General features: G+C 38.0%; 1 protein-coding gene across 1 annotated transcript in view; it reads left to right on the top strand.

Moving 5' to 3' along the window:
- Window positions 1–5,872: 5,872 nt before the first annotated feature.
- Window positions 5,873–27,456, top strand: part of LOC107707470 (lysine-specific demethylase 7B-like) — a 39,394-nt gene continuing 17,810 nt past the window's right edge. The window contains exons 1-2 of the mRNA XM_016511489.1: window positions 5,873–5,878; window positions 21,917–22,073. Coding sequence (XP_016366975.1) covers window positions 21,976–22,073 — 98 coding nt within the window. The 5' untranslated portion in view covers window positions 5,873–5,878; window positions 21,917–21,975. The remainder of the gene's footprint in view (window positions 5,879–21,916; window positions 22,074–27,456) is intronic.

The raw sequence follows: 27,456 nt of genomic DNA, 5'->3' as shown, positions 1-27,456 counted from the left end.
GAAAATAGCTAAAGTCAATATGTTTGAACATACAACTTATAGGCTATAAAAACACTAGCTCAAACATCTGAACTCTATCGCCCTCTGGAGTACTGAAGTTTGTTATCGCCAGACCAATGCAAGTATGTACAATGGGAAAGTGTGTTGGTAGTGCATCATCCAAGCACTCGCATACTTAAAGTAAGCAAAGAAAGTCAGCTTAGGGTTAGCAAAGCCCTAACTATGTTATGACCACTTACATACCACTCTGAGACAGAGTCATGTTTCCAGGGGCCTCATTTATCAACAGTGCGTACGTACAGATGTGTGCGTAATGAGTGCGTAAGAACAGTTTCACGCAAAGTGTGGGATCAACCAACTTGTACTTATACATAGAAATGTGTGTAAATATAAGCACACCTCTGAGCATGCTTACGCAGAGAATCTAGTGGTAGAATAGCGACACTACACATAAAAAGCATTTAAGAGTGTCACATTATGCATTAAGCAATCCACATATGTCCTGTGTTTCCTTTAATTATAAAACACTCAATTTATAATTTGTCTGGTTTTAAACAGACAAGTTGCGTAATTGGTGTCAAACCCTATAAAAGACAGCTGTGACAAATGTTTGTCTCAGTGCAATGGCTTATCTTATGTTATTGGAAGACTTGGCAAATAATGCGCTCCCCAGAGAACGCGTTTTCAAAGACCGCGCTGAGAGTGACAGCACAGAATGGCTTCTCAGTCGGTACCGCTTTCTTTGACATGATTTCGGTGAGGACACATACATTCACGTGATTTAGAAAGGGAGGTGTTGTCACCATATATGGTTCATTGGAGGCGTTTCCAAATGCAAATGACCATGAACGTGAACGAGCATGTTACTTACGCACATGTGGGATTTATCAACAATGATTGCTTACTCATGTGCGTAAGAACTGCGTGCGCACGTTTGATAAATACGGATTTTCTTGTACTTACGCACATTCTAAATTTCATTCGTAGGATAAAATATAGAACCTTTTCTACGCACTGTTGATAAATGAGGGCCCAGGAGAGTTGATTTGTGCAACAGCTAGCTAGTTTTCTGTAAACTAATTGTAACAATGGTTAAAGGGTTAGTTCACCCCAAAATGAAAATTCTGTCATTAATTACTCACCCTCATGTTGTTCCAAATCCGTAAGACCTTTGGTCATCTTGGGAACCCGAATTAAGATATTTTTGATGAAATGTGAGAGCTCTCAGACCCTGCATAGACAGCAACGCAACTGTAATGTTCCCAGGTCCAGAAACATAGTAAGGACATCGGTAAAACAGTCCATGTAACATCAGTGGCTCCACTTCAGTTTTGCAAAGCTACGAGAATACTTTTTGAGCGCGCTCAAAAAGTATTCTCGTAGCTTCGCAAAACTGAAGTTGAGCCACTGATGTCACATGGACTGTTTTACCGATGTCCTTACTATGTTTCTGGACCTGGGAACATTACAGTTGCGTTGCTGTCTATGCAGGGTCTGAGAGCTCTCATATTTCATCAAAAATATCTTCATTTGTCTTCCGAAGATGAACGAAGGTCTTACGGGTTTGGAATGACATGAGGGTGAGTAATTAATGACAGCATTTTCATTTTTGGGTGAACTATCCCTTTAATGCTTTTAGTAAAACAGAATAAAACTTTTGGGTGATATTCTCATGAGATGACAAACAAAAGAATGGTTCAAATTCATCTGGAACCGTAGCCAAGCACATGATTGAAGCAAGCTTCATTTCTCATGCTTTGTAGAAGCACTGGCACAATATAGGCAATAGGACGAAATTAAGCAGCTGCATATGCACACTTGGATGTAGAGAAACCCAAAATTGCTGGCTGTAATGCAAATATAGCTTAATTCAAAGAGTAAAATCAAGGAAAGCATTCAATCAAAACCACCATAGAGTTAATGTAACCAAATGACGTAGGCCGCCGTGAAAAGCTTTGTTGTTCGTTTGGAGCCAAACAGTGTTAAGAGAGGGAAAGAGAAAAAGAATCATTACAGTTTTATTGGTGTTTGTTTTTTCTTGTTTTCTTCTTGCTTTAGGGGGGTTGTCAAATGCATTAATTGGACACATATGAAGCAAAGAGTTATGACAGATAAATGCATTCCAATTGGGGGTGTGAGCAATCGACCGAGAAGCCTGGAGACAGTGAAAAAAACTCTGTTTAGATGAATGCTTTTACATTAGTTCCAGTGCCTGTGGCTTTATCTAAGTGCTTTTGTTCGCAGATTAACTCACCTAGGTCCTAAAAAAACATTGACCTTTTTAATCAAAATCGACTCAATCTTCTAGTAAAACAACAGACTTCTTTCTGGTGATGCATATCGGACTCCTTTAAAGGTGGGGTAAGTGATTTCTGGTAGCCAATGTTGATATTTCAAATCACCAAAACAAACACGCCCCTACCCCAAAAGGGTCTCGCCCCTATTTTGATAACTCCGCCCCACACATACGTACGCAACCCAGGCAACGATTAGTTCTGTGAAACAAAGCAAAACCAATGTTACACCGTGTCTACACCGGACGTGAGTGGCGCGGCACGACAAAAGGAGCGACAACTATCGCGTCCGGTGTAGACACGGTGTTACTCACCTATCGAGAAGAAACAAAGCAACCTCGGCATCCGATCGCAGGCCTTCTGCTCCTTGAGTTCTCTCCAGCGCTGGAAAGCTGATCCGATATTTACACGGGTCCTACTTCTTGCCTTACCGTTCCGCAGACGTTTTCCTCTTTTGTTTTTTATCCGCCATCTCTATCTATCTGTCACTCGGCTCGGCTAATGTCCGTCCCATGCACTGAAAGCTCACTCCTCCACATCACGAGTAGACACGCCCCTTATTGCTGATTGGCTAAAAGTTTGTTTTGCTATTCGGCCCGAATCAGTTTTCTAAAGCGTTTTTGAAAAATCACATACCCTGCCTTTAAAGCCAGTCTGCCAAAACGACCAGGCCTTCCGCTCCTTGAGTTCTCTCCAGCGCTGGAAAGCTGATCCAATATTTACACAGGTCCTACTTCTTGCCTTATCATAAGCCTTCTTTTGTTCCGCAGACGTTTTCCTCTTTTGTTTTTTATCCGCCTTCTCTATCTTTCTGTCGTTGCTCGGCTAATGTCCGTCCTGTGCACTGAGCGCTCTCTCCTCCGCATCATGAGTAGACACGCCCCTTACTGCTGATTGGCTACAAGTTTGTTTTGGTACTCGGCCCGACTCAGTTTTCTAAAGCGTTTTTGAAAAAATACATACCCCACCTTTAATCACTTCATCTACATAAACTCCACCCCTTAATTACAATGGACCTCAAGCTCGCATTTAGTAGTGCTTCCATCCAATCAACAACCTGATAGAACCAAGTCCCCACCCTAATTTTTTCTTTTCTGATCATTTGTTTCATTCTGATTATGTCACAATACAGAAGAAAAGATCTGTCACTACTTCAGGTTCATTGCAATTTTAAATACCTTAAATACCTACATGGAACCCAGGGGAGGGACTTTCCTACTCTAGAGAGCATCTGATTGGCCAAAAATCTATGCAGTGCATCAATATTTTTGCGCAGAATTATTGCCATTCATAAATATTCTCCCATAGCCTCATGGGATAGGATCAAATATGCAATTCAGAATCTCGCCGGAAATAGTAGGTCATCTAGGTACTTTTTCGCCTACTGTTTTATGAATACTGTGAATTTAAACATACCATCTTTTCACTGATTGTTTTTCGCCTACTATATAGTAGGGAAGTGTGTGATTTCAGATGCAACCATGGACTTAAAGCCACAAAACTAAGCGAAACTGCTTGCATAAGCATTTGGCCGCAACCATTTAGTTAACATACTATGAGGCTCTAGAAGGTCAGTCAAGGACTCTGTTAGCATTTTTGAACATGTAAACTCAGGAAAGTAGCAAGATCAGCACCAAGCACTGTACAAAAAAAATGACCAGCGGCTAATGGGAAAGCATTCTAACTATGCGCTGGATGGGACGCAGGTGATGATTCATAGAGCTCCATCCCTCACCCAAAGGCGGGAGATACGCTACGGCTCGGGCTCCTGACGTGTTTCTGCAGCTGCCTGGCTGCAAACTTCATACACACATCTTTCTGTTTACCATCCAGAAATACAACGTTTAGATTAGTGGCTGATGTTCTTATGTAATAAGCGTCAGTATGTGTCGCTTATAAGACTGGAACCTGTACTGAGTTCAAACCATGATGCTCTACTAGATTAGACCCACATCACCTGAATGAGGGTCATGTTTTAAGAGTGCACAAACAGATTAAAGCGAAGTAGCATTTGTTGACCCTGAAGTCCAGAAATGCTACTGGTTACCTATAGGCCTACATGTTGCTAACACAAAGAAGGTTTTTCCACTAAGTTCCACATAGAACCAGACTAGATTTTCTCATTCTTTGCTGCCACCACCTGTGCAATGAAAGAATGATACCAGTTTCCTCAGGTTAGCATCTTGTCCTTACAAGGAAAAATGTGTTATTTTAGTATTCTTCATATACTATTATAGTATAATAAAACATACTATAGTTATAATTTCATATTTTTTATATTTGAATTAGAATTTGTTTTTTAAATATTTCTATTTAGCTTTATATTTATTTCAGTTTTAGGTTTAGTAATTTTAGTACTTAAAGTACTTTATGTATATCTAAAGTACTTTTATTTATGTTTAAGTTTTTCATCTAATATGTCTATATTTACTTTAGTTTTAATTAACAAGCTAAAAAACACTGCTATGAGCTAATGGGCAACCATTGCTCCATCCTTTGCCGATTTTAAAGGGGTCATATGATGCTGCTAAAAAGAACATTATTTTGTGTATTTGGTGTAATGAAATGTGTTTATGCGGTTTAAAGTTCAAAAAACACATTATTTTCCACATACTGTACATTATTGTTTCTCCTCTATGCCCCGCCTTTTTGAAACGCGTCGATTTTTACAAAGCTCATAAAGTTACGCCTTTTTTCTTTGCGTGAACATTTGGGCGGTGTTATGCAAATCTTCCCACATAGTGACGTAGGTATGTGGGGGTGTGTTAGAACGAGCCGTTTTAGGTAGGCGTGGTTAACTCTTAACATTTATAAAGAATATCTCTTTGGTTTTGAGACTTTAGTGTTTGTAACTTTACAGATCTTCTTTATGCACCAAGAGCTTGTAACACTCTAAAGAGAAAGGAAAAATTGAAATCGCATCATATGACCCCTTTAATTGGCATACTAGTCAATTCCTTAGTACTATAAACTTTCTAAATTTAAAATGTAAAAAAAGAAAAAGAAATAAGACCATCTGAACACAAAATGAACAATCTACTCCATTCACTGTTAGGATTATATTAATCAAAATGATACATCTCCTTGGTTTATTATTACACTTGTCGTTATCCAGAGAGCATCTTCTGTCATTTGGTTTTGTGGGAGAAACAGAAGCCTCTTGAAGAACATTTAAAAGTTGCTAATTGAAGCGGTCAGTACTAGCGCTGTGACACTGCATTAGCCTAGCATACTAAAGACATAAGCATGCTACACATTCAACGTTTTCAGTCTAGGGGTACAGAGGAACAAAGGGGAGAAAAAAAGATGAGAAAAGGAAGGAAATGTCTCTTTGCCAATGTGCAATATAAGAAGAGTTTTAGGCCAGACGAACCGCATCTGTGCCTAATTCATGAGAGCGAACAGTATTTCCCCATTGGGACAGGACGAAGTGTGAAGACTTGCCTCTTCTGTCACCACCAGGTTAGTGTTTGGGTGTGACGCAGCTCTCTAGGTCTGGGCAGGACTTCACTGAAAACCTTCAACACTGTCATATGTGAGCGGTGGAGGAAAAGGCGCCTTGAGAAATGAAGACAGCTGGGCCAGTAGTTACGCAGTCAGAGATCTCATCACTCTTTGAGTTCTGTGGGAAACACTGACCTGTAACGTTATATTTTGCCACCCCTGCAACCACATACTTAAAAAAAGTATTTTGCAATATATAGTTATTTTGTTTTGTTTTATTTTAATAAATACCATTTATTGCTATCTATGAATTATGAATTAACACTTATTATAATTTAATAAACTTTCACAAACTATCGGAAACTTGCAACTACACTGGTTGTGCTATCATTTTTTAATGTTGGTGTCTTATATTTGTTTGTCTTTTTAAATAATCATAATCAATTCTAAAAATTCAGAGTGAAAATTCACAAACTGAGATATTACCATCTTTTTTTTTTTTTAAGAAATAAATAAGTTTATTCAGGAAATATACATTAAATTGATCAAATGTGTTAAGTGACCATTAAGCTGCACAACTGTTTCCAACATAAGAAATGTGTCTTGAGCATCAAATCAGCATATTAGAATGATTTCTGAAGGATCATGTGACACTGAAGACTGAAGTAACGATGCTAAAAATTTTCCAACACAGGAATAAATTACTATTATATTTTAAAATATATTCAAATAGAAAACTGTTATTTTAAATTGAATTAATATTTCATATTACTGTTTTACTATATGTTTTATTAAATAAATGCAGCCTTGGTAAACATAAGATTTAATTTCAAAAATGTTAACAAATTTTGCCATGATTCTGCAGTTTTAGCACAGTGGTTCAGAATAGTAGTGCAGGAAAATATTCTTACTTAGGTTGAGATTGATCAAATTTTACAGATTATGTGACACAGTTGTAAATAACATTTCTCTGAATCGTTATAAACACAATAGGATCTGAAAGAATGGGGTTTTAGTCAGAACATTCTCCAAAACAGGGCTAGACACGTGTCTTCTTTAATTTAGCATCTCATGGCCCATCCAAGAATCATAGTTTGCCTAGTAACTGGTAAAACACACAAATACCATCCAAGAAACGTCAAATCTTACAAAAAGCCACCCTCTGGAGAGACCAGAAACTGTTCCTCACAGACAAACACATCTGTTGAAAATTAGTCTTTTTTGGATCCTTGACTTTATCTATAACTATGACTTATGACAAGCATTGTGAGTGGAGTTTTTTTTAGCATGACTAGCCTAGCTTCAAATGAATAGCCACAATCATGCATTAGCAAAGTTGTTTTAAATTGTTCAGTGTTAGTCTAGTGTTTCTTTTTCTTTTGCATTGCAGACACAAGGTTTTTTTTTCCAAATGTGTGATGCCTTTCCAAATGTGTGATCCCTACAGAAGACAAATCAATCCTTCCTCATGGACACATGTGTGTGCACAGGGGTGAATTTGATGTCATGGAGTGTGTGACATCTGCTCTATTCTTCACCGCATTGTTACTGGGCAGCAGTAACCCCAAATTAACCATGATGGAAGGAAACTACACAAATGGAGAAAAATTGTGCTTTGTTTGGCCAGTTTCCTTTGTTGTACCTATTTAACATAAATTCAGAACAATAGAATAGCTTAACATCTGGGTTACTACATTGACACTGGTGGGGACATAACAGCAGTTTCCTAGCATATTTACTTTAAAGGGTTACTCCACCCCAAAATGAAAATTTTGTCATTAATCACTTACCCCCCATGTCATTCCAAACCCGTAAAAGCTTCGTTCGTCTTCGGAACACATTTAAGATATTTTGGATGAAAACCAGGAGGCTTGTGACTGTCCCATTGACTGCCAAGTAAATAGCACTGTCAAGGCCCAGAAAAGTATGAAAGACATCGTCAAAATAGTCCATCTGCCACCAGTAGATCGAATTTTCGATCTAGATAGAAAATATGAGTGGTGTTTTACTTAAAGGTTCATATTATTACCTCAAGTGTACATATTAGTTCCTAAAAAGTACAAAAGTGTACCTTTCGAAAAGGTACCACCCCAGTGGCAGCTTTTGTGTACAATTGGCTAAAATTGATGAATATAACATGACAAAACATCGACTAAATTAAATATATATATTCTGTTAAAAACACAAAAACTGTAAAAATGAACACTAAATGCTATTAAAGAGGTTAGTTCAAAATAGAGATTTAAAAGTCGCGGTATTTCTTCGTTTTGGACGTGAAAACCATATAAGCCTGAGGAAACCAGGAAGGCCTTGAATCCCACCGGCATGACATAATGTCCTTTTTCATTCTCCTGACCATCTCCCCAGTGTGGTCGGCCTCCGTAGGGCCCCTCAGGGTGGCAAAGTTGCTTTTATAAGCGATGGAGGAATCCTCAATTCACTCTGCCAAACGTCTACTCTGCTATTCCTTCAAGAGAAGCCACCGGGCGAGAGTGTAAAGGCTTTCTTTCGATAAAAGCGTATGGCCTTTAAGTATAAGCAGACTCCTTTGTCTGACTGCCAGAAGTCATTTATATCTCCCGGATTAGTGGGAGTAAGAGCAAAGCCACTAGGCCCAATGTTTTCCAAACACATTGCAGTTAATACAAGAGGGTCGTTCTGAAATTGATCACTTGGGGCCAGGTATCCTCCAGAAAAGTGTTTAAATAGAGTGTGACAGGCAGAGACTAGAGCTAAATCATGCTCTTGCATCGTGCACGCGAACCGAGAGAGAGAGCGTTAAATAAGGCCAGGCTGCGCACGTCCCCGGACCACACGTGAGAAGCGCTTTTGATGTTTCTCAGATGTCTCTCGCTGGTGCCGGGCGCATTCGCTTGGCTCGAGCGACCTTCACAAGACTCTTGTGCCGTCAGGGTCGGTCACACATTGACTGGAGGCTCATCACATGGCTTGACCTCCTTGCGGTGTACGGTTCCTCGTGCGCGCAGGAAATGCGCCGAGGTCAAGCGCAAGAGCGTGAAATATTAACCGGTGATGTAAGGAGCCGAAATGTCTGCGCCGATGTTATGACGCTCACCGAGTAAAGTGAACGCTTTGTGCAGTCAACCCTACTGAACCGGGTCAGAAGCCATCAGCGCAACAAGGCTCCACACTCCGCACAGGCATGTGGGATCTCTCTCTAAATCCATCACAAATTCCTCGCTCTTGGCAGCCGCTCAAGCCTTATACTCTCGATCTCTCTCTCTATCTCTGCGTTTCCCTGTCCGTTCTCTCTCTCTTTTCATCAGAGCTGGCAGTGGAACTGTAGGCTGCATTCTGCACTAATTAACAGCCTTCAGAGGAGGACCACCAAACTGGTGAACTGGCACACTCTAAGCACACTTTGTGTTTTTTTTCCTCGCCAGTCAAACGCACACACTCCATGTCAGTGCGTATCAGGCAGCGACGGGGCCTCTGGGGGGAGCTCAACACGCTCCTGACCTGAACACAGTCACCTACTCTGGATACATCGAAAGTGTTTCTTTAAAGAGTCAGAGAAGTCCTTTCTCGTCTTATGCCGGCAACAACACACTACATGATTTTAGCTCTGATTTTCTGCACTACAGAAGAAAAAGCCATACAGGTTTGGAATGATATAAGTTACTACAATAAGACTTTTTTTTTTAGGTGAACGGTTTCTTTAAAGCCCAAAAGTATACTTTGTTTTATGCATACTTTTGGGTAAACTTCAGTTAGACTAGATGAAGCTGTACGAATACTAATATAAAAATATAAGAAATAAAATATATAAAAAATATTACATATTTTCAAATATTATAGTTTTTCTTAATATTTGATTATAAAATGTAAAAATAAAATGTAAAAATATTTTTAGTTTAGATATTTTAGCAGTGTTGCTTTAATTGATGTGCATTGTGTCACATTTTGCGCCCTATAAGAAAGGAAACCATTAACTGAGTCTACTAATTATACATCACTCTCTTAAGAAGATTAACTGACAAGCAACCCACCAACTAATCAGTTTTAAAAATATGAAGTTTATCATTGGCAATTGCTAGTTTGGCACTCATTTAACTAGTGGTCCAGCACAGCTATGATGTTTACTATCAAAAACTGCTGGTCAACCAGGGTGATTTTTCTAGTGAAGCTGGTTGAAATTCTTGCTAGTTAAGAAACCTGGTGGGAACACCATCAGACCAGCATCTCATCCTGAGGCCTAGCATCCAAAACACAATACATGTCTAAAAATGTCTGGAAAATGAATTCATATACTAGAAAGAGCAACACGTTTTAAGACAGATAATTGCTAACTGGAGTAGGGCAGCAGTAAGACGCTCAGCATTGCGGCACGCAGTTGAATGCAGGCAGGGTGAATGACTCCGTTTCTGTGTGTGTTGGGCAGCAGGCCTCATTAGAGGCACATAGACACGTGGAGCCAGGGCGACAGAAGCCCCACAGATGCAGCGAAGGCACCCGGGCCCTGCTCTCAAAATCCGAAGCCCAGACAAAACCACATTGTGTGAGGATTTATGGGAAGGCTTATGGCCTCCATGAAAACAAGGCGCCCTCTGAAAGACACACACTGAGTCGGTGTGATGACAGTCCCTCAATGGTTTGGGGAGAACAGTAAGCAGTGTGGGTCTGTGAGAGAGAGAGACGGATGAGGACTGTGGATCAAACTGGAGGAAGATGACACTTGAAGGGTTCTGGTGGTGGCAGGAGGGGGGCTCGCAACCAAACAGCTGCGTGACAGGAAAGCGCAAGAGGAAGCAATCTGTGAACATACTGTTTGATATCTGAATGGGAGCGGGGGAAACTAGAGAGATCCAGCTACAAGCTAAAGACTCAAGTTAAGAGTTATAGGAAATGGTTTAAAGCAACAGAAACATGGCGAGGTTTAAGAGTTGGCCCTTTATTCTCATCCAAACAACCACTCAATTTACAATGTCTGGTGCGTGGGGACTAAGAAACGATTCAGAGACAGGTCAATGAATAAAAATTAATCCAAAGAAGCAATTCACACATACAGTAACTTGAGTACACTTCTTATACAATTGCCATATTTTATATTTCTGTTTTAAAATTAATTTTGATATTTGTGATTGGGTGTTAAGTCAAACATTTCAGAGTGACACAACTGTCCTAATATCATAGAATAAAAATGGCCTCATTAAAGGAAAAGTAGTTTAGCATAATTTAATAAATCAAAACTGCTTATTAATATTTGAAAAACTTCTCAGACCCTCATGTGTGTCTTAATTTTCTTAAAAAGCCCAATAATTTGACCTTTAAAATGTCATGTGGTACGACTTCTCAAAAACGTTCTCAAAATAAATAACATGATTCATGAAAATAATGATTATGTCTGAAAATAATGATTGTGAAGATGTGTCCTCTCACATTTATTCATAAGAAAAAAACGTTATTTTTTACTTTATGGTTACACCACATGACATGAATTTTAATGTCATTAATGCCATGTTAAATTTTTCTTTAAAATGGTATGAAAGTTTTTCAAAACCACATGAAACCAACATGACTATCACAAATACATTACATTTACACAATGACTTGAGTACACCTCATCTATGACAAACTGTTTTTTAAGTTTCTATTTTAAAATTCATTTTGATATGTTTGGTGGGGTGTAAAGTCAGAGTGACACAACTGTCCTGATAACACAGGAAATTATATCATAGAGAAGACCCCTTCAGACACTCATATGTGTTTTAGTCTCTTAAAACAGCAGGTAATTTGACCTTGACCACATAAAATGTCATGTGGTGCGACTCCACAAAAATTTTAAATATTTATGAATTAATAATTCATGATAGTTAAAAAATACTTTTACCTTGAAACATATATTTAAAACATTTTGGAAAATAATTTTTAAGATGTGTATGCTCACGTGTATTCAAAGTGAAAGAAAAATATGTATTACTATTTACTTGATGGTTACACCATGTGACATTTTTTGTCATTCGCCTTTTCTTGAAAATGGCATAAAAGTTTTTCAAAACCATATGAAACCATACATATGGCCTCTGCTTTAAACTAGATTTTTAAAAGACTTTTCGTTTTATCATGGACACAATACGTCATTGACCCAGATATCAATTCAAAAGAAGACAGAGAGATCTATAAAATGTTATATAATAGACCCCATTAAGTGCTTTACCAGTAATTCATTTCAGGCAGCCCTCCCAAGCACTACTCTTAACAGATCCATTACCGCCATGACAAAGAAGGCACCCGCCCCTGCTCCGCAACCCTCCGACTAGCGTGCAACTGTGCATGCGCATCGCTCAACGGCGGGAGCAGGGGGTGTCGAGGTTAAAGCTGGATCCCTGCATGGTCTCAATGGTGTTCTTGTGTTCGGCACCACAGAGGTGACTAGCTATCAGGGCCCCGCGTTGCGCGCACAGCGCCCGCTTTTTCCATTCTGTCAGCACCGAGCAGCACACTGGTTCCTTCCAAACTCAGCGCCACTTCATTAAATGACTTCAGACTTTTGGCAGAGGCAGTGGGAAAAGTCTATATTAACTGTGTGTGAGATCCACGGAGCAGCCAACAAAGGCTGTGGTTGTTCCCCCTGTAAGAGTTCGCTGTGCCGGGGAGGGGTTTTGGGACCTTTAGGGGTACCTGCGGGTCCCACAGAATGCAGTGACTTACTTTAAGAAGCCGAGGAATAACCAAAATTGTGTGATGACATCATACCCAGTGATGCATCTGATTGGTCCGCTGGGTGACACTCTCAAACAGGACTCTACCTGGCTGATAAATCGCAGCATTTGTGCTTATTCATACCATGAGGTCATTACTTTACATAGCTGATGTAACGCTGACTGTCGATGTCCCCGTAACAGGCCTGGCCTTCAGAAACTAGGCCTCAGCGATGGTGACGAACAAGCTGGCAGCTCCATCCAAACAGAAAACCACAGATGGAGATTTTCAAAACCAGCGGTTCAATTTTGACTGAACAGTCACTTGCGGTCCCCCTCACAGAAGGATCTATTGAGCGCTTGTGACAGAGGTATTTACACAACTTATTGAGTGTTAAAGGCCTCTCTCTCATTCTCAGTGTTATTGAACTTGAGCAATAGACACTTTAATGTGCTTGTTCTCACATCTGGCTATGAAGAAAAGCTCAATTATTCAGCCGAGTGCAGTTTTTTGCTCCTCAGGCCAGTCCCGTATCTGTTTCTCATGAAGAATCATATCACCGTTATTGAAAAAAATTATATCGCGATACATATTGATATTGAATTATTGTCCAGCCCTAAAGCACGGTGGTAAAAAAAGGCAAAAACTATTGCAGCGAGCCTATCGTAGCACAATAGCCACCTTTTAGAGTCCCGTGAGCATCAAACATGGTTTGAGTTCTGTGGCGGAGAAGCGGTGATGTCAGGATTTACCATTTGTTTGTGGGAGAGCTGGAATTAAGGTGAAAAAAAGGAGTGGTGAGAGAGAAGGGACAGTGTAGAAACAGCGGGATTGTGGGAGAGGGTCAGACATCCATCACTGCCGTTCTCAGTCGACGTGCCCTCAGGTTCCCACACAGTAGCATAGGCTGTGCTGTCTGCCTGCTCTGTGTAAGAACATACACATACACATTTATCCTGCTATCCAAATGGACACACCATGGACTTAAACAGTACTTATATAAAGCCATGTATAGTTACTACACATTAAAGCTAACACAAACCAGAGGCACCATGGCCATTTAAACGTGCTATTTCAGATTTCTGAGCCAAGTGGTTTACAAATGCATATATGTATGTATGTATGCATGCATGCATGTGATTTTTAGTTGTTAGACCCCTAGAGTCAAGGTATGCATTCACCTTGAGAACCTATATAATTGTACATGTCTGGGCCATCCGTGGACATCCTAATGGTTTTATATAAAGCCATTAGGATGTCCACGGATGGCCCAGACATGCACAATTATGAATTCAAAGCTCAAGGATGTACTGTAGAAGTGAATACATGAATGCTTTGATTCACAAGCATAAACACATACTTTCTGAATGTGCCACAGATTTCTGAAACCGCACACACACACACATGTCTGGTTTGCTATCCTTGTGGGGACTCTCCATAGGCGTAATCCTTTTTCTACTGTACAGACCGTATATTCTATTGCCCTGCTACACCAACCCTACACCTAAACCTACCCCTTACAGGAAACTTTCTGCATTTTTAGGTTTTCAAAAAACTTCATTCAGTGTGATTTATTAGCTTGTTTACCCGTACACTGAAAAAAAAGATTTGTTGGATTTACTCAATTGAATTATGGACATTGGTTCCACACATTCAGTTTGAGTTCAGAGTGTCCTACGCATTTATGTGGTTTCAATTTAGGTCCCCACCATGACATGAGACCCCATGAGTCTGTGTGTATTCAGGTTTAAGTCCCCACCAGAATAGAAAAACAGGTACACACACACACACACACACACACATTCCCTGAGGTAAACAAGCTTTGAAAAGAGATGATAATGAGTGTTAAAAGAAACAGAAAAAGACCAGCTGGTTTATACTGGTCAAAACTTGCTAGTTAAGCAAACCAGCATCCAAATTACAACAGAGGACCAAGTAAGTGATTTCCCACAGAAGTCAATTACAATATTCACGTCCTGTCGACAGGCACTCCTGTGTGTGACCACTGTGACTCTGATTCATTTATTTGTTCTAATTAAGAGAGGCTACAGTCGGCTCGGCCTGATTAAGCTGTTGATCTTACCGGGCGGCTGTGGAGGGCGAGCTAATTAAGAGCAGTCTGCTTAAACAGGAAGGTGAGGAGGTCTACAGCAGAGTTTTCTTGCTGACCGCCCGTTTTTACATATACAATCCTCTCAGTCTGACGCACACTCTCTAGCCACATTCACATCCATAGCTTCTCATTTACAGACACAAACCTCTCTCTATCTCACACAAGCATCTAGCACTGTCTCTCAATGAGCTGCATTAATCCCACACTTCACTCAGTGTGCGGGGTAGACGCCTGGGTCTCATTTCAAACGCTGTGCCACGCTTGGTCTTTCCCTATGCGTGTGCGTACAGTATGTCACTGAACCTTGGATCCTGTGTGTCAGTAATTACTCTTTATTCATTATTTTTCAGTCGTGGACCACAAATGGCTGAGGTTACTCTGTAGGTAATATCCTGGCTGCTTCTTGTTAACGTGGCAGAGCAACAAAAAAAAAAACCTAGCATGCCATCCACTAGCAGTGAATATGACAGTGCTTCATACATTCTGCCAAAGGAAGCAGAGGATATCAAGTACTAAAGTTCAGAATACTAGAGAAAATCCCTCTTTGAAGAGCACCAACCATCCGTTGTGTAGGTGTTTGCTGCCACCTACTGGAAAACAAGTGGTAAAGCGGTATTATATATACATTATATAAAATGTTTTGGTAATTCTCCTTGTTATTATTTCTCATATTTCAGATATAAGATATGTTTGTCAGTGTTGCAACCAAATTAAAATATGTAAAATATAATTCAATATGAACACATACATTTTTTACAGTATTGTTATTGTTCATTAAATCTATATAAAAAATATGGTAATTGTTTTCTGTAAGTAAAATAAAGTTGAAATAAAATCATTTTTTTTAAAAACCTTCAATTAAAATAAATTTAAAAACTTGAACGAAAATTACAAATGTTGCCTTGGCAACTAACTGAAATAAATAAGTTGAAGTTGCTACTAAAATTACTAAAACTAAAACTGAAATAAAAAAATCTATTAAATATCTGGTCTATATAGATTTTTTTTTTAACTAATAACAATGACAAAAGTACATAACAAAATTACTAAAACTTAAGCTAAAATGTTAATGAAAACTGAAAATATAAAAGTAAATAATAATAATACAATAATAATACAGGTGCATCTCAATAAATTAGAATGTCGTGGAAAAGTTCATTTATTTCAGTAATACGCACTAAGGATTAATGAGCTACTGGATTCATGAATATTAATCACATTGTCAGTCGAACTGATTTGCTGAAATCAAAACAGGGACGATAATAGGTGAGCACCAGCCAATGAGATTGCCGTTTGCGCATTAGTTCCGCCCACTACCGGAAAACCCGGCAGTTCTTAAAAGCTATAAGTTATTTTGACAAGAAAATACAACAAAGAATATCGTTTACACGTAGCGCGTCAATTCTCTCTCTCTCTCTGCGTGTGTGTGAGTCAAAGTGACGGCAAGGTGTGCGCCTTCACACTAGAATTTACGGTACGTTAAATACAGGTGCGCTGCGCATCCATTTATTTTAGATGAACTGAAAAACAGCACAGATCGCTTGACGGACAGTGAAACTCTGATGCGCTCAGTCAGAGAGTGTTCGGCGAGTGAAAATATATCTGCGCTAAACTTATACTTGGCCTCCAACTCACACACTGGCGAGTAAAATCTGAGAATTTATTAGCCATTGGCTAATATTAGACATAATTTAGTCGCCAGAGTGAAGATTTAGTCGCATATGCGAGTGATTTACTCGCAATGTAGAGGGTTGCTAAACTATACTAATAACACTGTTGATGTATACATTATTTATATCACATATTCATTCATATAAAATTAGAAGCAAAATATAGACCAATATGGCAGGTACAAAACGGCTTTCAATGTTTATTTACTTACAGTACCATAAACAGAAAATGTGTTGCCAAACTGACTCTAGTGTTACGCAAACAGTTATGTCCCTGACCACAATCTTTCATCCACTAGATGGCAGTATTTCCAAAGAAATTTATCAGGTTTCCTTATTCCTTTGTGTAGAGTTAGGCTGTCACGTTCTTTGTTGAGATTTAACAATACTTTGTTGTGTTGACTAAACATGATTTAACAATTTTAGATCATTTTTACAGCACAAACTGAAAGAGAGGAGTCAAACCAGACTGAGAGAGACTTTACTAAAGGGATAAAGTAAAAAAAAAAAAAAAAAATCCCATGTATGATTTGAGCCATGCTTTTCCGGTTTAAAATGCAAACCATTTACCATAATGAATAACTTGTACATCAGAGATTTTATTGCTAAGCCACTTCCCGAGGGAAATTATTACTATTTTTCTGACTAATATGTTATGATTCACCTCAAGGATCTTCCTCATCCTAACTAACCATGCTTATATAATATTATTATTAATATTATTATTACATAATGTTTTCACCTAAAAAAACAGAAGCCAACAATAGGCCAACTATGCAGTGACTTAGAAAAGGTAAGTCACTATTCATACTATTATGCATATTAAGGCCCGTTTATGGCGATATTTGTCTCACAAATTCTGCTTTAACACTTCTTTGTTTTCATTAGCATAGATTCCAGGAAACAATGACGTTGAGTTGCCCCAGATGAGCCTGTCATGCTATCAGTACCCACAAACAGCTGCTCAGAAGGCAACTACCGTCATTTCCGCTTCAGAAGAACAACAAACAAAAAGAAATGCAAAGTATGAGTGTGAGGATGCATTTTCACTACCAAAATGAATTAACTGAATTCTCTGTTGGTGATTCAACACTTTGAAATAGGTGATAAATTTAGTGTGTGAAATCAAAATTCCTTGATGGGATGTTTTCTAAAGAAGCAACTGAACAACTTCTAGGCACGCATCTTGTCAGATTTACAATTATATATAATATTTTAAAACTAAACAATATTAGATAAAATATAAAAATATTATTTCCAAAACCTTTTTCCTTCAGTCGTTCTTCCAAACTGAAACACAGATCTTGACAGAAAGTCAACAATGTCATTTCTCAGAAGCCAAGTCTCTTTAAAACCACAGCAGGTGACAGTATGCGTAGGAGATAAATCAACCATAACGGCCACACAGAAAGATCAGCCATTTTGATTTTTGATTTTCATCAGCCAGCTTTAACACTCTTGATAGAAATCAGGCATATTTTGACAGTCCTTTGAAATAATAAAAATAAATAAATAAGTAAATCTGTCCTGTCAAATACACTGCTGGGATGCAATGTGGGGACCACTGAATGTTCAGCCTGCTCTCTGAATGACAAAGATCTGCATCTGTGTCAGGAGTCAGAGATACTGTGTTCCTGATCGAGCCCCCCGGCAGGAGGCTACAATCCTCTGCACCCATCCTTCCCCCTCCTCCCCTTCCTCAGGAGAGAGGACTCTGGATGAACGCTGTGCGTGCAGCGCCGAGGCTCTAAAATGAAGGCTGTACCCACATCCTGTGTTCAATGTTCAATGTCTTAAACGAAGCACCTGCCTGCCCTGCCCCTCGCCTTCTGCAATTACCCAAAAACTGAAACTGCTGAGGCATTTTCTCTTTTGTTTTTGGGGTTCTGCTTGCATTCGGAAAAGCATGTGTTGGCCCGAAGCACTGCATACATTACTAAAAGCAAACAAACGCTGCAGAAACAGTTATTGAATGCCATTTACCTTCCAGCAATGAGGATGTTGAAACTTGACGGTGCACTTGGAAGCATCCATTGTGTTGTTATTAGAAATGGCTCCCTGGGCTGAATATTACACAATCAAACCAAATAGACAAAGTTGGATTAGTTCAGCAACTGATCCAAATGTTTGTTCTTAAATGGATTTTAATCACAGCCAAGGTATTTTACTCTGGCCTGCTTGGGACACCATTCACAGTTCAGGGACTCTGCCCATATTGGGTCTCTACAAATAGTCACATACATGGGCCAATGTGTAATATGAATGATAGAAATTTGATTTTTTTTTTCTTTCTTTTCTTTCAATTTTAAAACACATGAGTCAAGTTCTTAGAAATATAAAATTTTGTAATCATGTTGGAATTATACATTTTTGGGGGAAAAGTTCATATTTACTAGCAAATGCTGTATTTGATGGCTTAATTTAATGACAAAAAATGTCAAATGGTGGAACCATAATGTAAAGTACAAAAATATATTTTTAAACCTTGAATAGACATAAACAACTTCATCAATGTCAAAAATCATTTAAAATTTTAAACTCTTATTAAAGATGAATCATGAATATATAACGTAAAAGATCTTGATAGTAACAAAATCTGCTCTTTCCATAAAAAGATTTTTAAAATGTTATATATTTAAAACTACCACATGACAAAAATCTTATTGGGTTCTTATTGCTTATTGCTAGTTATGCCACACTGACTTTGATTTACGAAGTTTTCCTAATTTAAATATTTTTTTAAAAGCTTCACTAATATCTGAGTGTAATATCTGTGTAACATCTAATAAAAGTGTAATATCTGACAAAATGTGTCTTCATGAAAAGGTAAAAATATGTTATGTTTTAAAAAAAGTCACATTACAACAAAACATGTTCTTACATATTGGTTATTCCACACTGACTTTGATTTACAAAGTATTCAAAATATAAATATTTTAAAATTACTTCACTACTTAATTGTTTTTAAATAACTAATGTAATAAAATATCTTGATATTAATAACATTTCAAGGAAATTTTTTAATATTTTTTTTAAAACAATGGCACATGACAACAAAATGGGCTCTTCTACAGTATACTGATAATTCCATACTGACTTTGATACAAAATTGCTCTACTGCTTATTTTTAAAGGATTAATAACATAGGCCTAATGTTATAATATAATACTTTTTCAATAAATAAAGAATTTTAGCCTTTTAACTAGACTTTTTTTCTAATTTAGGCTACAGTCTGTGGACAGTTACGCCACCTAGACATTTTTTACTTACTTAAGCCTTACAAAAAAAATTAAAAATGCTTTTAATTCACACACTGAAATATATTAATAAAACTTTTAATATAACAGTGTATTCAAATCATTCTTGTATGAACTGCATTTTGAGTAACTTCCGGACAAAAACACGCATCACGTCATGGACCCATAAAATTACTATGACTGTATAATTGAGAATATCCTTAACATTTTGAGCCATACGTTTGCACACATACATCTTTAACAGTCATGAAAATGTGGACTAAACATGCTGACCTCTGAACTTCACGATATTAAAATAATAATGAAAACAAAGCGCTAAGCCGCCCACCGATGCTCCCCAGGGCTCAATTGCGCAAGAGTTTATCACTTACGATAAGGATCTCATTACACTTCGTTCTTTTACAAAAGAAAAGCGAACCAAAAATGACCACCTTAGTATGAGTATCCCTTTAGTTACTCCTAAAGTTACTCGTCGTGTCACAACAAACAGAGATTTATCGAAATACACCAGCATTCACTATTTTTCACCGACAAACGTCCCGGATGTCTGCCAACATTGTAGTTGCGCTCGTTCTTTGAGAGATGAGAAAAGTGCTCGTATCAACGACATGACAAACATTTAAGCTCAAAAAAACAGTAAAGATTTTAAACATGCTCCTTACCGAATTGAGTGATTTTCTGGCGGTCCTCGGCACGCGACATCCTCTCGTAGTAAAGTTTTCATACAGCGTGCAACTGTGTTGTTTACAAAGTATTGAGCGGAATCCCGATTGGTCCGGGTCGAGCCAAGGCGACGCCCCGACGCTCAAACCCCATCTGACGCGACGCGACAAACTTGTAATCCACGCCGCTTCATTTCACCGCGTCGCAGAGTTGTTCATTATAATAGAACCGTTGTAGTTTGTCGCGTCGCTTGCAGTTTTTATACGTGTATGTAGTCAGAGAGTTGCGCTTTTAAATCAACTGTAATGATCAGATATTGCACAAGGTGGTGCCATTGTCAACCTTCTCCTCAAAGTTTCAGGACTAGCAGATTAGCAGATTTACCATTATGCTTTATTCGACACAGCAGGAAATCAATATTATGCAACAAACACAGCAAGAATTCAATGCAACAACATAAAAGTATAATACATCATTTATTTTTAAAGTGACATTGTTTATGACCAGCAGGTTTCCCCATACTTATTACATAATGCAAAATATTATAAAACAAAATGAATAATAAAATAATTATATATTTTTTAAATTGTAAAATATTTACATGACATTTGTTGTACTGCCTTTTATTTATGCTAAATATTTTTTTAATGGGGCTGCTTAATGTCATAAATATCATGTCAAAATAAAAAAATATTGCAGTGGTGGTCCTAAAATATGAGTTGAACATGTTTAATATGATGATGATGATGATGATGATGATTATTATTATTATTATATATACATATATACATAGATATCAAGAGTAACAAAATGTAGCAAAACATACTGAAATTAACAAAATGTTATATAAAAAAATCATACATTTCAGACTTATTTAAATGTTAGCCGTATGTAATTTCTTATTTATAAAATATAAATAATCTCACAGTGTAAAAATGTCATATATTTAGGATTTGTGTTTGTTTGTTTGTCTGTTTCCCATCATGCATGGTGGCTATTAAAGCATATAAATTTGACACATTATACCAAATTCTAACCCAGAGGTGTTTCTAGAGGTAAATTCTGGACAGCCCGTATTGAAAATATAGGGGGAAATATCTCTTTCCTCATAAAAACTGCATCTCAAACAAGACCAAAGAAATTATTTTTTACAATTTTGCATAATATATACATAGATATCAAGAGTAACAAAATGTAGCAAAACATACTGAAATTAACAAAATGTTATATTAAAAAATCATACATTTCAGACTTATTTAAATGTTAGCCGTATGTAATTTCTTATTTATAAAATATAAATAATCTCACAGTGTAAAAATGTCATATATTTAGGATTTGTGTTTGTTTGTTTGTCTGCTTCCCATCATGCATGGTGGCTATTAAAGCATATACGTTTGACACATTTACCAAATTCTAACCCAGAGGTGTTTCTAGAGGTAAATTCTGGACAGCCCGTATTGAAAATATAGGAGGAAATATCTCTTTCCTCATAAAAACTGCATCTCAAACAAGACCAAAGAAATTATTTTTTACAATTTTGCATAAGATATCCTAGTCTTTGAGCCTTGTCTCTAAATATGTGCTCTTTTCAGAAGGTTAAATCTCCTGAATGGACTTTAAAAACTCTAATTTATGCATCTATGACTCGTTTCTTTCATTCAGTGCTTTTTATTATCACCCTATATTATCGTATTATTATGTAATGATGAAGCGACTTGGCGTGCCTCGCGCTCAGTGTTTATGCGTGGCGTCACGGCATGCTCTCAGCGCCCCTCCTTCGCGCTCCTCTCTGTGTTGTTTCCGCATAATTAGAAGGAATCCCCGCCCAACCCGATCCCAGCTTGGCTGCGTTGTTTGGGGACAGTCCGAAGATGGCGACGGCCCAGCTGTACTGCGTCTGCCGGCAGCCGTACGATGTGAGCCGGTTTATGATAGAATGCGATATTTGTAAGGACTGGTTTCACGGCAGGTAAGGAATTCAACCGTGTCTTCGTCATCCGCTGCGTCGGAAAGGCAACGAAATACCCGCCTATGAAATCCTATGGCACTTCGGGTGTCAGTAAGCCGTGCGTTGAGCTCGCTCGCTCGCGCTGAGACGATTTCACACGCTGCTTTGTCAATATTTCCAGGCGTTAATCGCCCCCTTTGCAGTTTTCACAATATAAACGCTCGTGTTACCTGTCTGTTAAAGCTTCGTTATTGTTTTGCAGTAACATTGGACTGTTTTATCATGGCTTCTCAAAAAAATTCAGCGATCCGAGCAGCAAAAATGGGTTCACGTAGGGTTTTCTCAGAAGCTTTGTGGTTAGGAGTTGCAGAGCATCAGCTGACATTAACCCCTCATGTAGTTTTGTGTCACATAAAAGTAAATAAATGTCAGCATCGAAGTGCACTTGAGATTGTGGTGTGTTAGACGTCAAGTGAAGGTTTATTAATGTTTCACACTTAACAGCAGTTGGGTCAACGTGCTACATGTCAAACAGCAAATAGCCTACTAAAATGGAAACGTAAGATGAGAGATAAACAATTCAAAGAGCATACTGCTACTTATAATTATGAAGAAGAATGAAACTGTTTAAAAGGGAATAGATGTGATTTTGAACGAAGTCTTGATCGATGTGGTGCTGAAACTTGCATGCTTTCGATTGAACTCGTGCGTGATGTTTTCTCAATACTTATCTTATTTCTTATTGTTAAAAAAATTATAAACCGTAATGGTTGCTACTGTAGAGGTGTTAACAGAAAACAAAACGAGCATTTTAAGAGTTTTATACTGTTAGGAATTCGCGTTCAACATTAACATTGGCGTGCCGAACAACATATGCTTATTTATTTATTTAATGGTTTGTTTTATTTTTATGCAGCCCGTATTGCGAATTGTATTGCTCTTAGCTCGTAAATTAAATGTATATGACATGCAGGTTATTTCTTTGTTGGTTGTTCTGCAGCAGTCATTCTGTGAAGCGTGAGGAAACGTGGGGGGTTTCGATGAAAAGTTACACGGGGAATGGGGGGGGGGTAACAAAACAAAGACGTGTGGTTGAGTTTACGAGATCAGACCGTTCCCTATTTCTCTCGTTAAATGTGCATTACATATTGCTTGGAAAGTAGCGTCTGGTTTTGGTTGTTTGCTAGGTTTTATGGGAGTATTAAATATAAAAAGGAAAGTCGCGTTTGTAATGGAGCTCAGCGCCTTAGGTTTCTGTGATTGTTTGGTCTTTTTGATTGACAGCTGGGGTCGGGCATTTAAATCCCCCAGTTTTACAAATATGGGCATATGGTTCCGCCTCTTAAAGGGACAGGTACCGTTTGACTTGTGCAGCGCGGAGCTGAAGCCATGTGTGAAATGCTCGGGATAAAATTATTGCCGGAGAGCCTGCAAGAACATCGTGTTGCTTGTTTATAAGTGTGAAATTGCTGGGTGGCTCGTTTGTTTTAGTTTACTTGCGAAGCTTTACACATTAATGTAGAGAAGAAATGGGAGAATATTAAATAAGTGTTACAGATAAGCTATGTGTGTATTATAGTTTTTTCTGCTGAAATATTTCTTCATAAAACATTATAAATGTTTAAACAAATGCAGATTATTATTATTATTGCATTAACATTTGAATGAACAATATGAGAAAATATTTTATATAAATTATTTACATTTATTATTTAAATTATTATTAGATTTATTATTAATATTTAAATATTATATTTATATATATAAATGTGAAATTAACAATAATAACTTTTATTATTACTATTATAGACAATTTATGTACATTTAAATTATTTAAAATATTAAAAATAATATTATTATCATTGCAAATCACACCACAGCTTAGACCTGTGATGGTCTGAATAAATAACAGCATTTTAAAAGTCAGTCAGAAAGATCCTAAATTCCCCACCCTTTCTATAGAATATAAATATTTAGCATGGTTTTCAGGCATTCTTGCAGTAGGCCTGTGTGTTTGAATTGCAAGTGATGTTGAATTTTGCCAAGGGGCTTCTTTATCTTTGCATTACAGCATTGTGGTGTGTTGATAACATGGACTAATCATATTTTCAGGATGTGTGGTTGATGTGTTCTGTTCTGTTACTCAAAGGTTCCATGTGGCACTGCTGCCTGCCACCAATGGGATTAAGCCGTCTAGCCGGTCGCTCAGTCCTGGCTGTTATCTGGCTCCATGCACAGCCTGGTTTGGGAGGCAGGAGCCCCCTGGGGGTGAAGGCCTCAGAGGATTACAAAACTCCTGATATTCATGACAAGAGGCCCAGTTGTACAGTTTCAACCTTTCAAAAAACTGCCCATACATGCCTTACCTGTCAGGTGCAGGCCAGTTTTACAGCATTTACAGTGACCTTGGAAAGGGAATGTTACTAATGACTTGTTTAAATGGTTAGTTTATCCTCAGCAAATCCTCTTAAATCAGTTCTGAGGTCTGTGATTCTCTATGCGTCTCTGTCTTTTGAATAATGCGTGTATTTGCATGATGCACGTGCGTGGGTGTGCTTGTGTGTTTGTGGGAGGGGAAAGATTGATGGAGGCCTCGCTGCCCAGAGGCAAGTTCAAGCCCCATTCATCAACATCCCTCTGAGGTTGAAAACACTGAGTAGAGATAGATTACTTCTGTCTTGTCGGCCCAGGTTTTTTTACTTGGATTAGCCCGGTCGAAAGGTCACCCCCGTGTTTTGTATGGGACATTAGGGATTCTTGATGAGATGATCCTGCGAACATGTGCTGCTTCACTAGAATATCAATTAGGATAAAATTATGTGGTGATAATCTGATGGAATCTTATGTGTAGTTGCTTTTGCTAAATGACAATAAAATCTCTTCCATAAATATGATTACATGATTCTAAACACAAGTATAGTAGATCTCTGGATATCGGTTTTCCATAGTCTTTAGTAAACAACATTATTTGAGCTGTTTGTCAGATGGATTTTTCACAGACTGCTTGTTATGATTAACAGCCTTAGGTTGCCAACCTATTGATTTCAACACCCTTATCCACTTTATGAATAGACCGGATAATCTCACTGGTCATCTGTCACATCTGTCATGTCTAATAAGGGTTGTTATTGTATTTTAATGCATTGAAAAGGGAAAGTAGTTAGATCTGTGGGAATGTCGCCTCAAACCAAGGTTGAAAGAAGTCTCTTATGCTCACCAAGGCTGCATTTATTTGATCATAAATACAGTATTGTGGAATATTATTAGAAATGACTGCTTTCTATTTTTATATATTTTAAAATGTAATTTATTCCTGTGATGCAAAGCTGAATTTTCAGCATCATTACTCCACTCTTCAGTGTCACATGATCTTTCAGAAAACATTGTAATATACTGATTTGCTGCTCAAGAAACATTTCTTATTAGTATCAATGTTAAAAACAGTTGTGCTGCTTAATGTTTTTGTGGAAATCATGATACATGATTTTTGGGATTCTTTGATGAATAGAAAGTTCAAAAGAACAGTATTTATTTGAAATAAAATCTTTTGTAACATTATAAATGTCTTTACTTTTTTGATGAATTTAATGCATCCTTGCTGAATAAAAGTAATTATTTCCAAAAAAGGCCCCAAACATTTAATCGATAGTGTATCTCTAGTAGGGTCTATGCTATTTTCAGTGGCAGTTACAGTCTTGTTTGTGTTTAGATCTCTAAACAAAGGCAATAGTTTGCAGCACAGTTGCGTCTGGAGGAAGTCCCCTGCTCCCCCTGTCCCCTGTTGGGGTGAAGGTCTTGGCCAAGCTTGTGGGTTTGAAGCAGTAAAGCCTGGTTTCCTATGCTAAATGCAACTTCCTGTGCTCATTACTCTCAGGGGCTCGTCTACGTTTAAGACAGATGGTCGGTTTCTTCACAGAGACATAAGTTGGAGAGGGGAAGGCTTAGTTTATCTTTCGTTGCCCTCGTTTTATTTTATGTTTCCTGCTGCTTCACTGTCTGTTGGCTGACTTTTTTTTTGCACACAGTTTCCTCCCTGACTTCCCTCAGCCAGGCTTAATTTAGCGAATAAGTGCAGCCACACATCAAAACGAATAGTGTCCTCTGTGTTCTTTGCAGTGAAGATTTTGGTTAAAACAAAGAGAATTGGTTCACCTCACAGTCCTGCTCAGCCACTTTGTCTTACTGTTCTATCATTATGCCCTCAAGCAAAGCACTTAACCTTAGTTTATTTCAGAGGACTGTCTTTGCAATTAGAGTGTTGTAGGTGACACAGGATGAAAAGTGTCCACTAAATGACGAGTAACTCAAGCTTGGGACTGATTGATAGATACAAGAGGTCATTGTCAGGTTCTGCTTTGCTGTCCAACTCGGAAACCCAACACTTCCACCTCATAATTAGGGCCACTATAAATTAAAGTCAAGTAAATATGCTAAATTTGACTTTTTTACCCAGACCTGAGGTTATAGAACTACACTTTAGGCTTTCAGAAGGTTAAACAAATGAGACTTCTATCATCATTTACTCACCCTCTTGACAATCCAAACTTAGATGAGCTTGCTTTCTTCTGTAGAACACAAAAGGAGATGTTTAGCAGAGTGTTGTTCACGTTGCTCTTTTCCATACAATGAACGTGAATGGTGACCAGGGGTTTGCCAAATTTTTGCTGGCGGGATGCAGTCATCTCAATAGGAATCCATCCAGTCTGTAATTTTGTGTGTGGAACCTTACAAGAAGCAGCATTTCCCCACACAAATTTTGCATTGGATTCAAGTTTGTTAAACTTTGAATATGCAAATTTGCACCAATAAAAAGCTGCTTAGCCCTAAGTAAACGGTGCTTCATGTTGATTATGATAAGGGACGATTTACCTTCTTTTTGTTAGTTTTGCTAATTTGACCGCGACTTTGTGATGGCTTTTGTGGCAGAAAGACCTACATTTAAGTTATTGACTTCATTAACTGTATGGACTATTATTGACTTTCACTGTATGGAAAATCCCACTCAGATATTGGGATCCACAGACAAAAGGAAGTCGGCTTTAAAAAGATATGAGGGTATGTAAATGATTACTGGATGAAAAAGAAATGAGACGGTGAAATAACTTGATGGAATAAATGTGTTTGTAGAACTTTAAAGTGATTCAATGCAATAAGAAATTTTTTTCCTCAAATTTACTCACCTTCATGTTGTTCGAAACCTGAATAGCTCCTTTTGTTCTGTGAAAAAATATATTTTCTCTGTCTTTTTTTTTTGCACGTTCTTCAAAATATCTTCTTTTGTGTTCAGCAGAAGAAAGTCAGTCATGCAGGTTTGGAACAACATGAGGGTGAGTAGATGATGATGGCAGAATATAAATTTTTGGGTTAAGCATTTCTGAATCTTTCTGAATCATTACATTTCCTT

Source organism: Sinocyclocheilus rhinocerous, unplaced genomic scaffold, assembly GCF_001515625.1.
Source record: "Sinocyclocheilus rhinocerous isolate Xijiao unplaced genomic scaffold, SAMN03320098_v1.1 scaffold534, whole genome shotgun sequence".
Classification (NCBI taxonomy): domain Eukaryota; kingdom Metazoa; phylum Chordata; class Actinopteri; order Cypriniformes; family Cyprinidae; genus Sinocyclocheilus; species Sinocyclocheilus rhinocerous.
The sequence above is the reverse complement of the archived record's forward strand: the minus strand, read 5'-3'. Positions and strand labels throughout refer to the sequence as shown.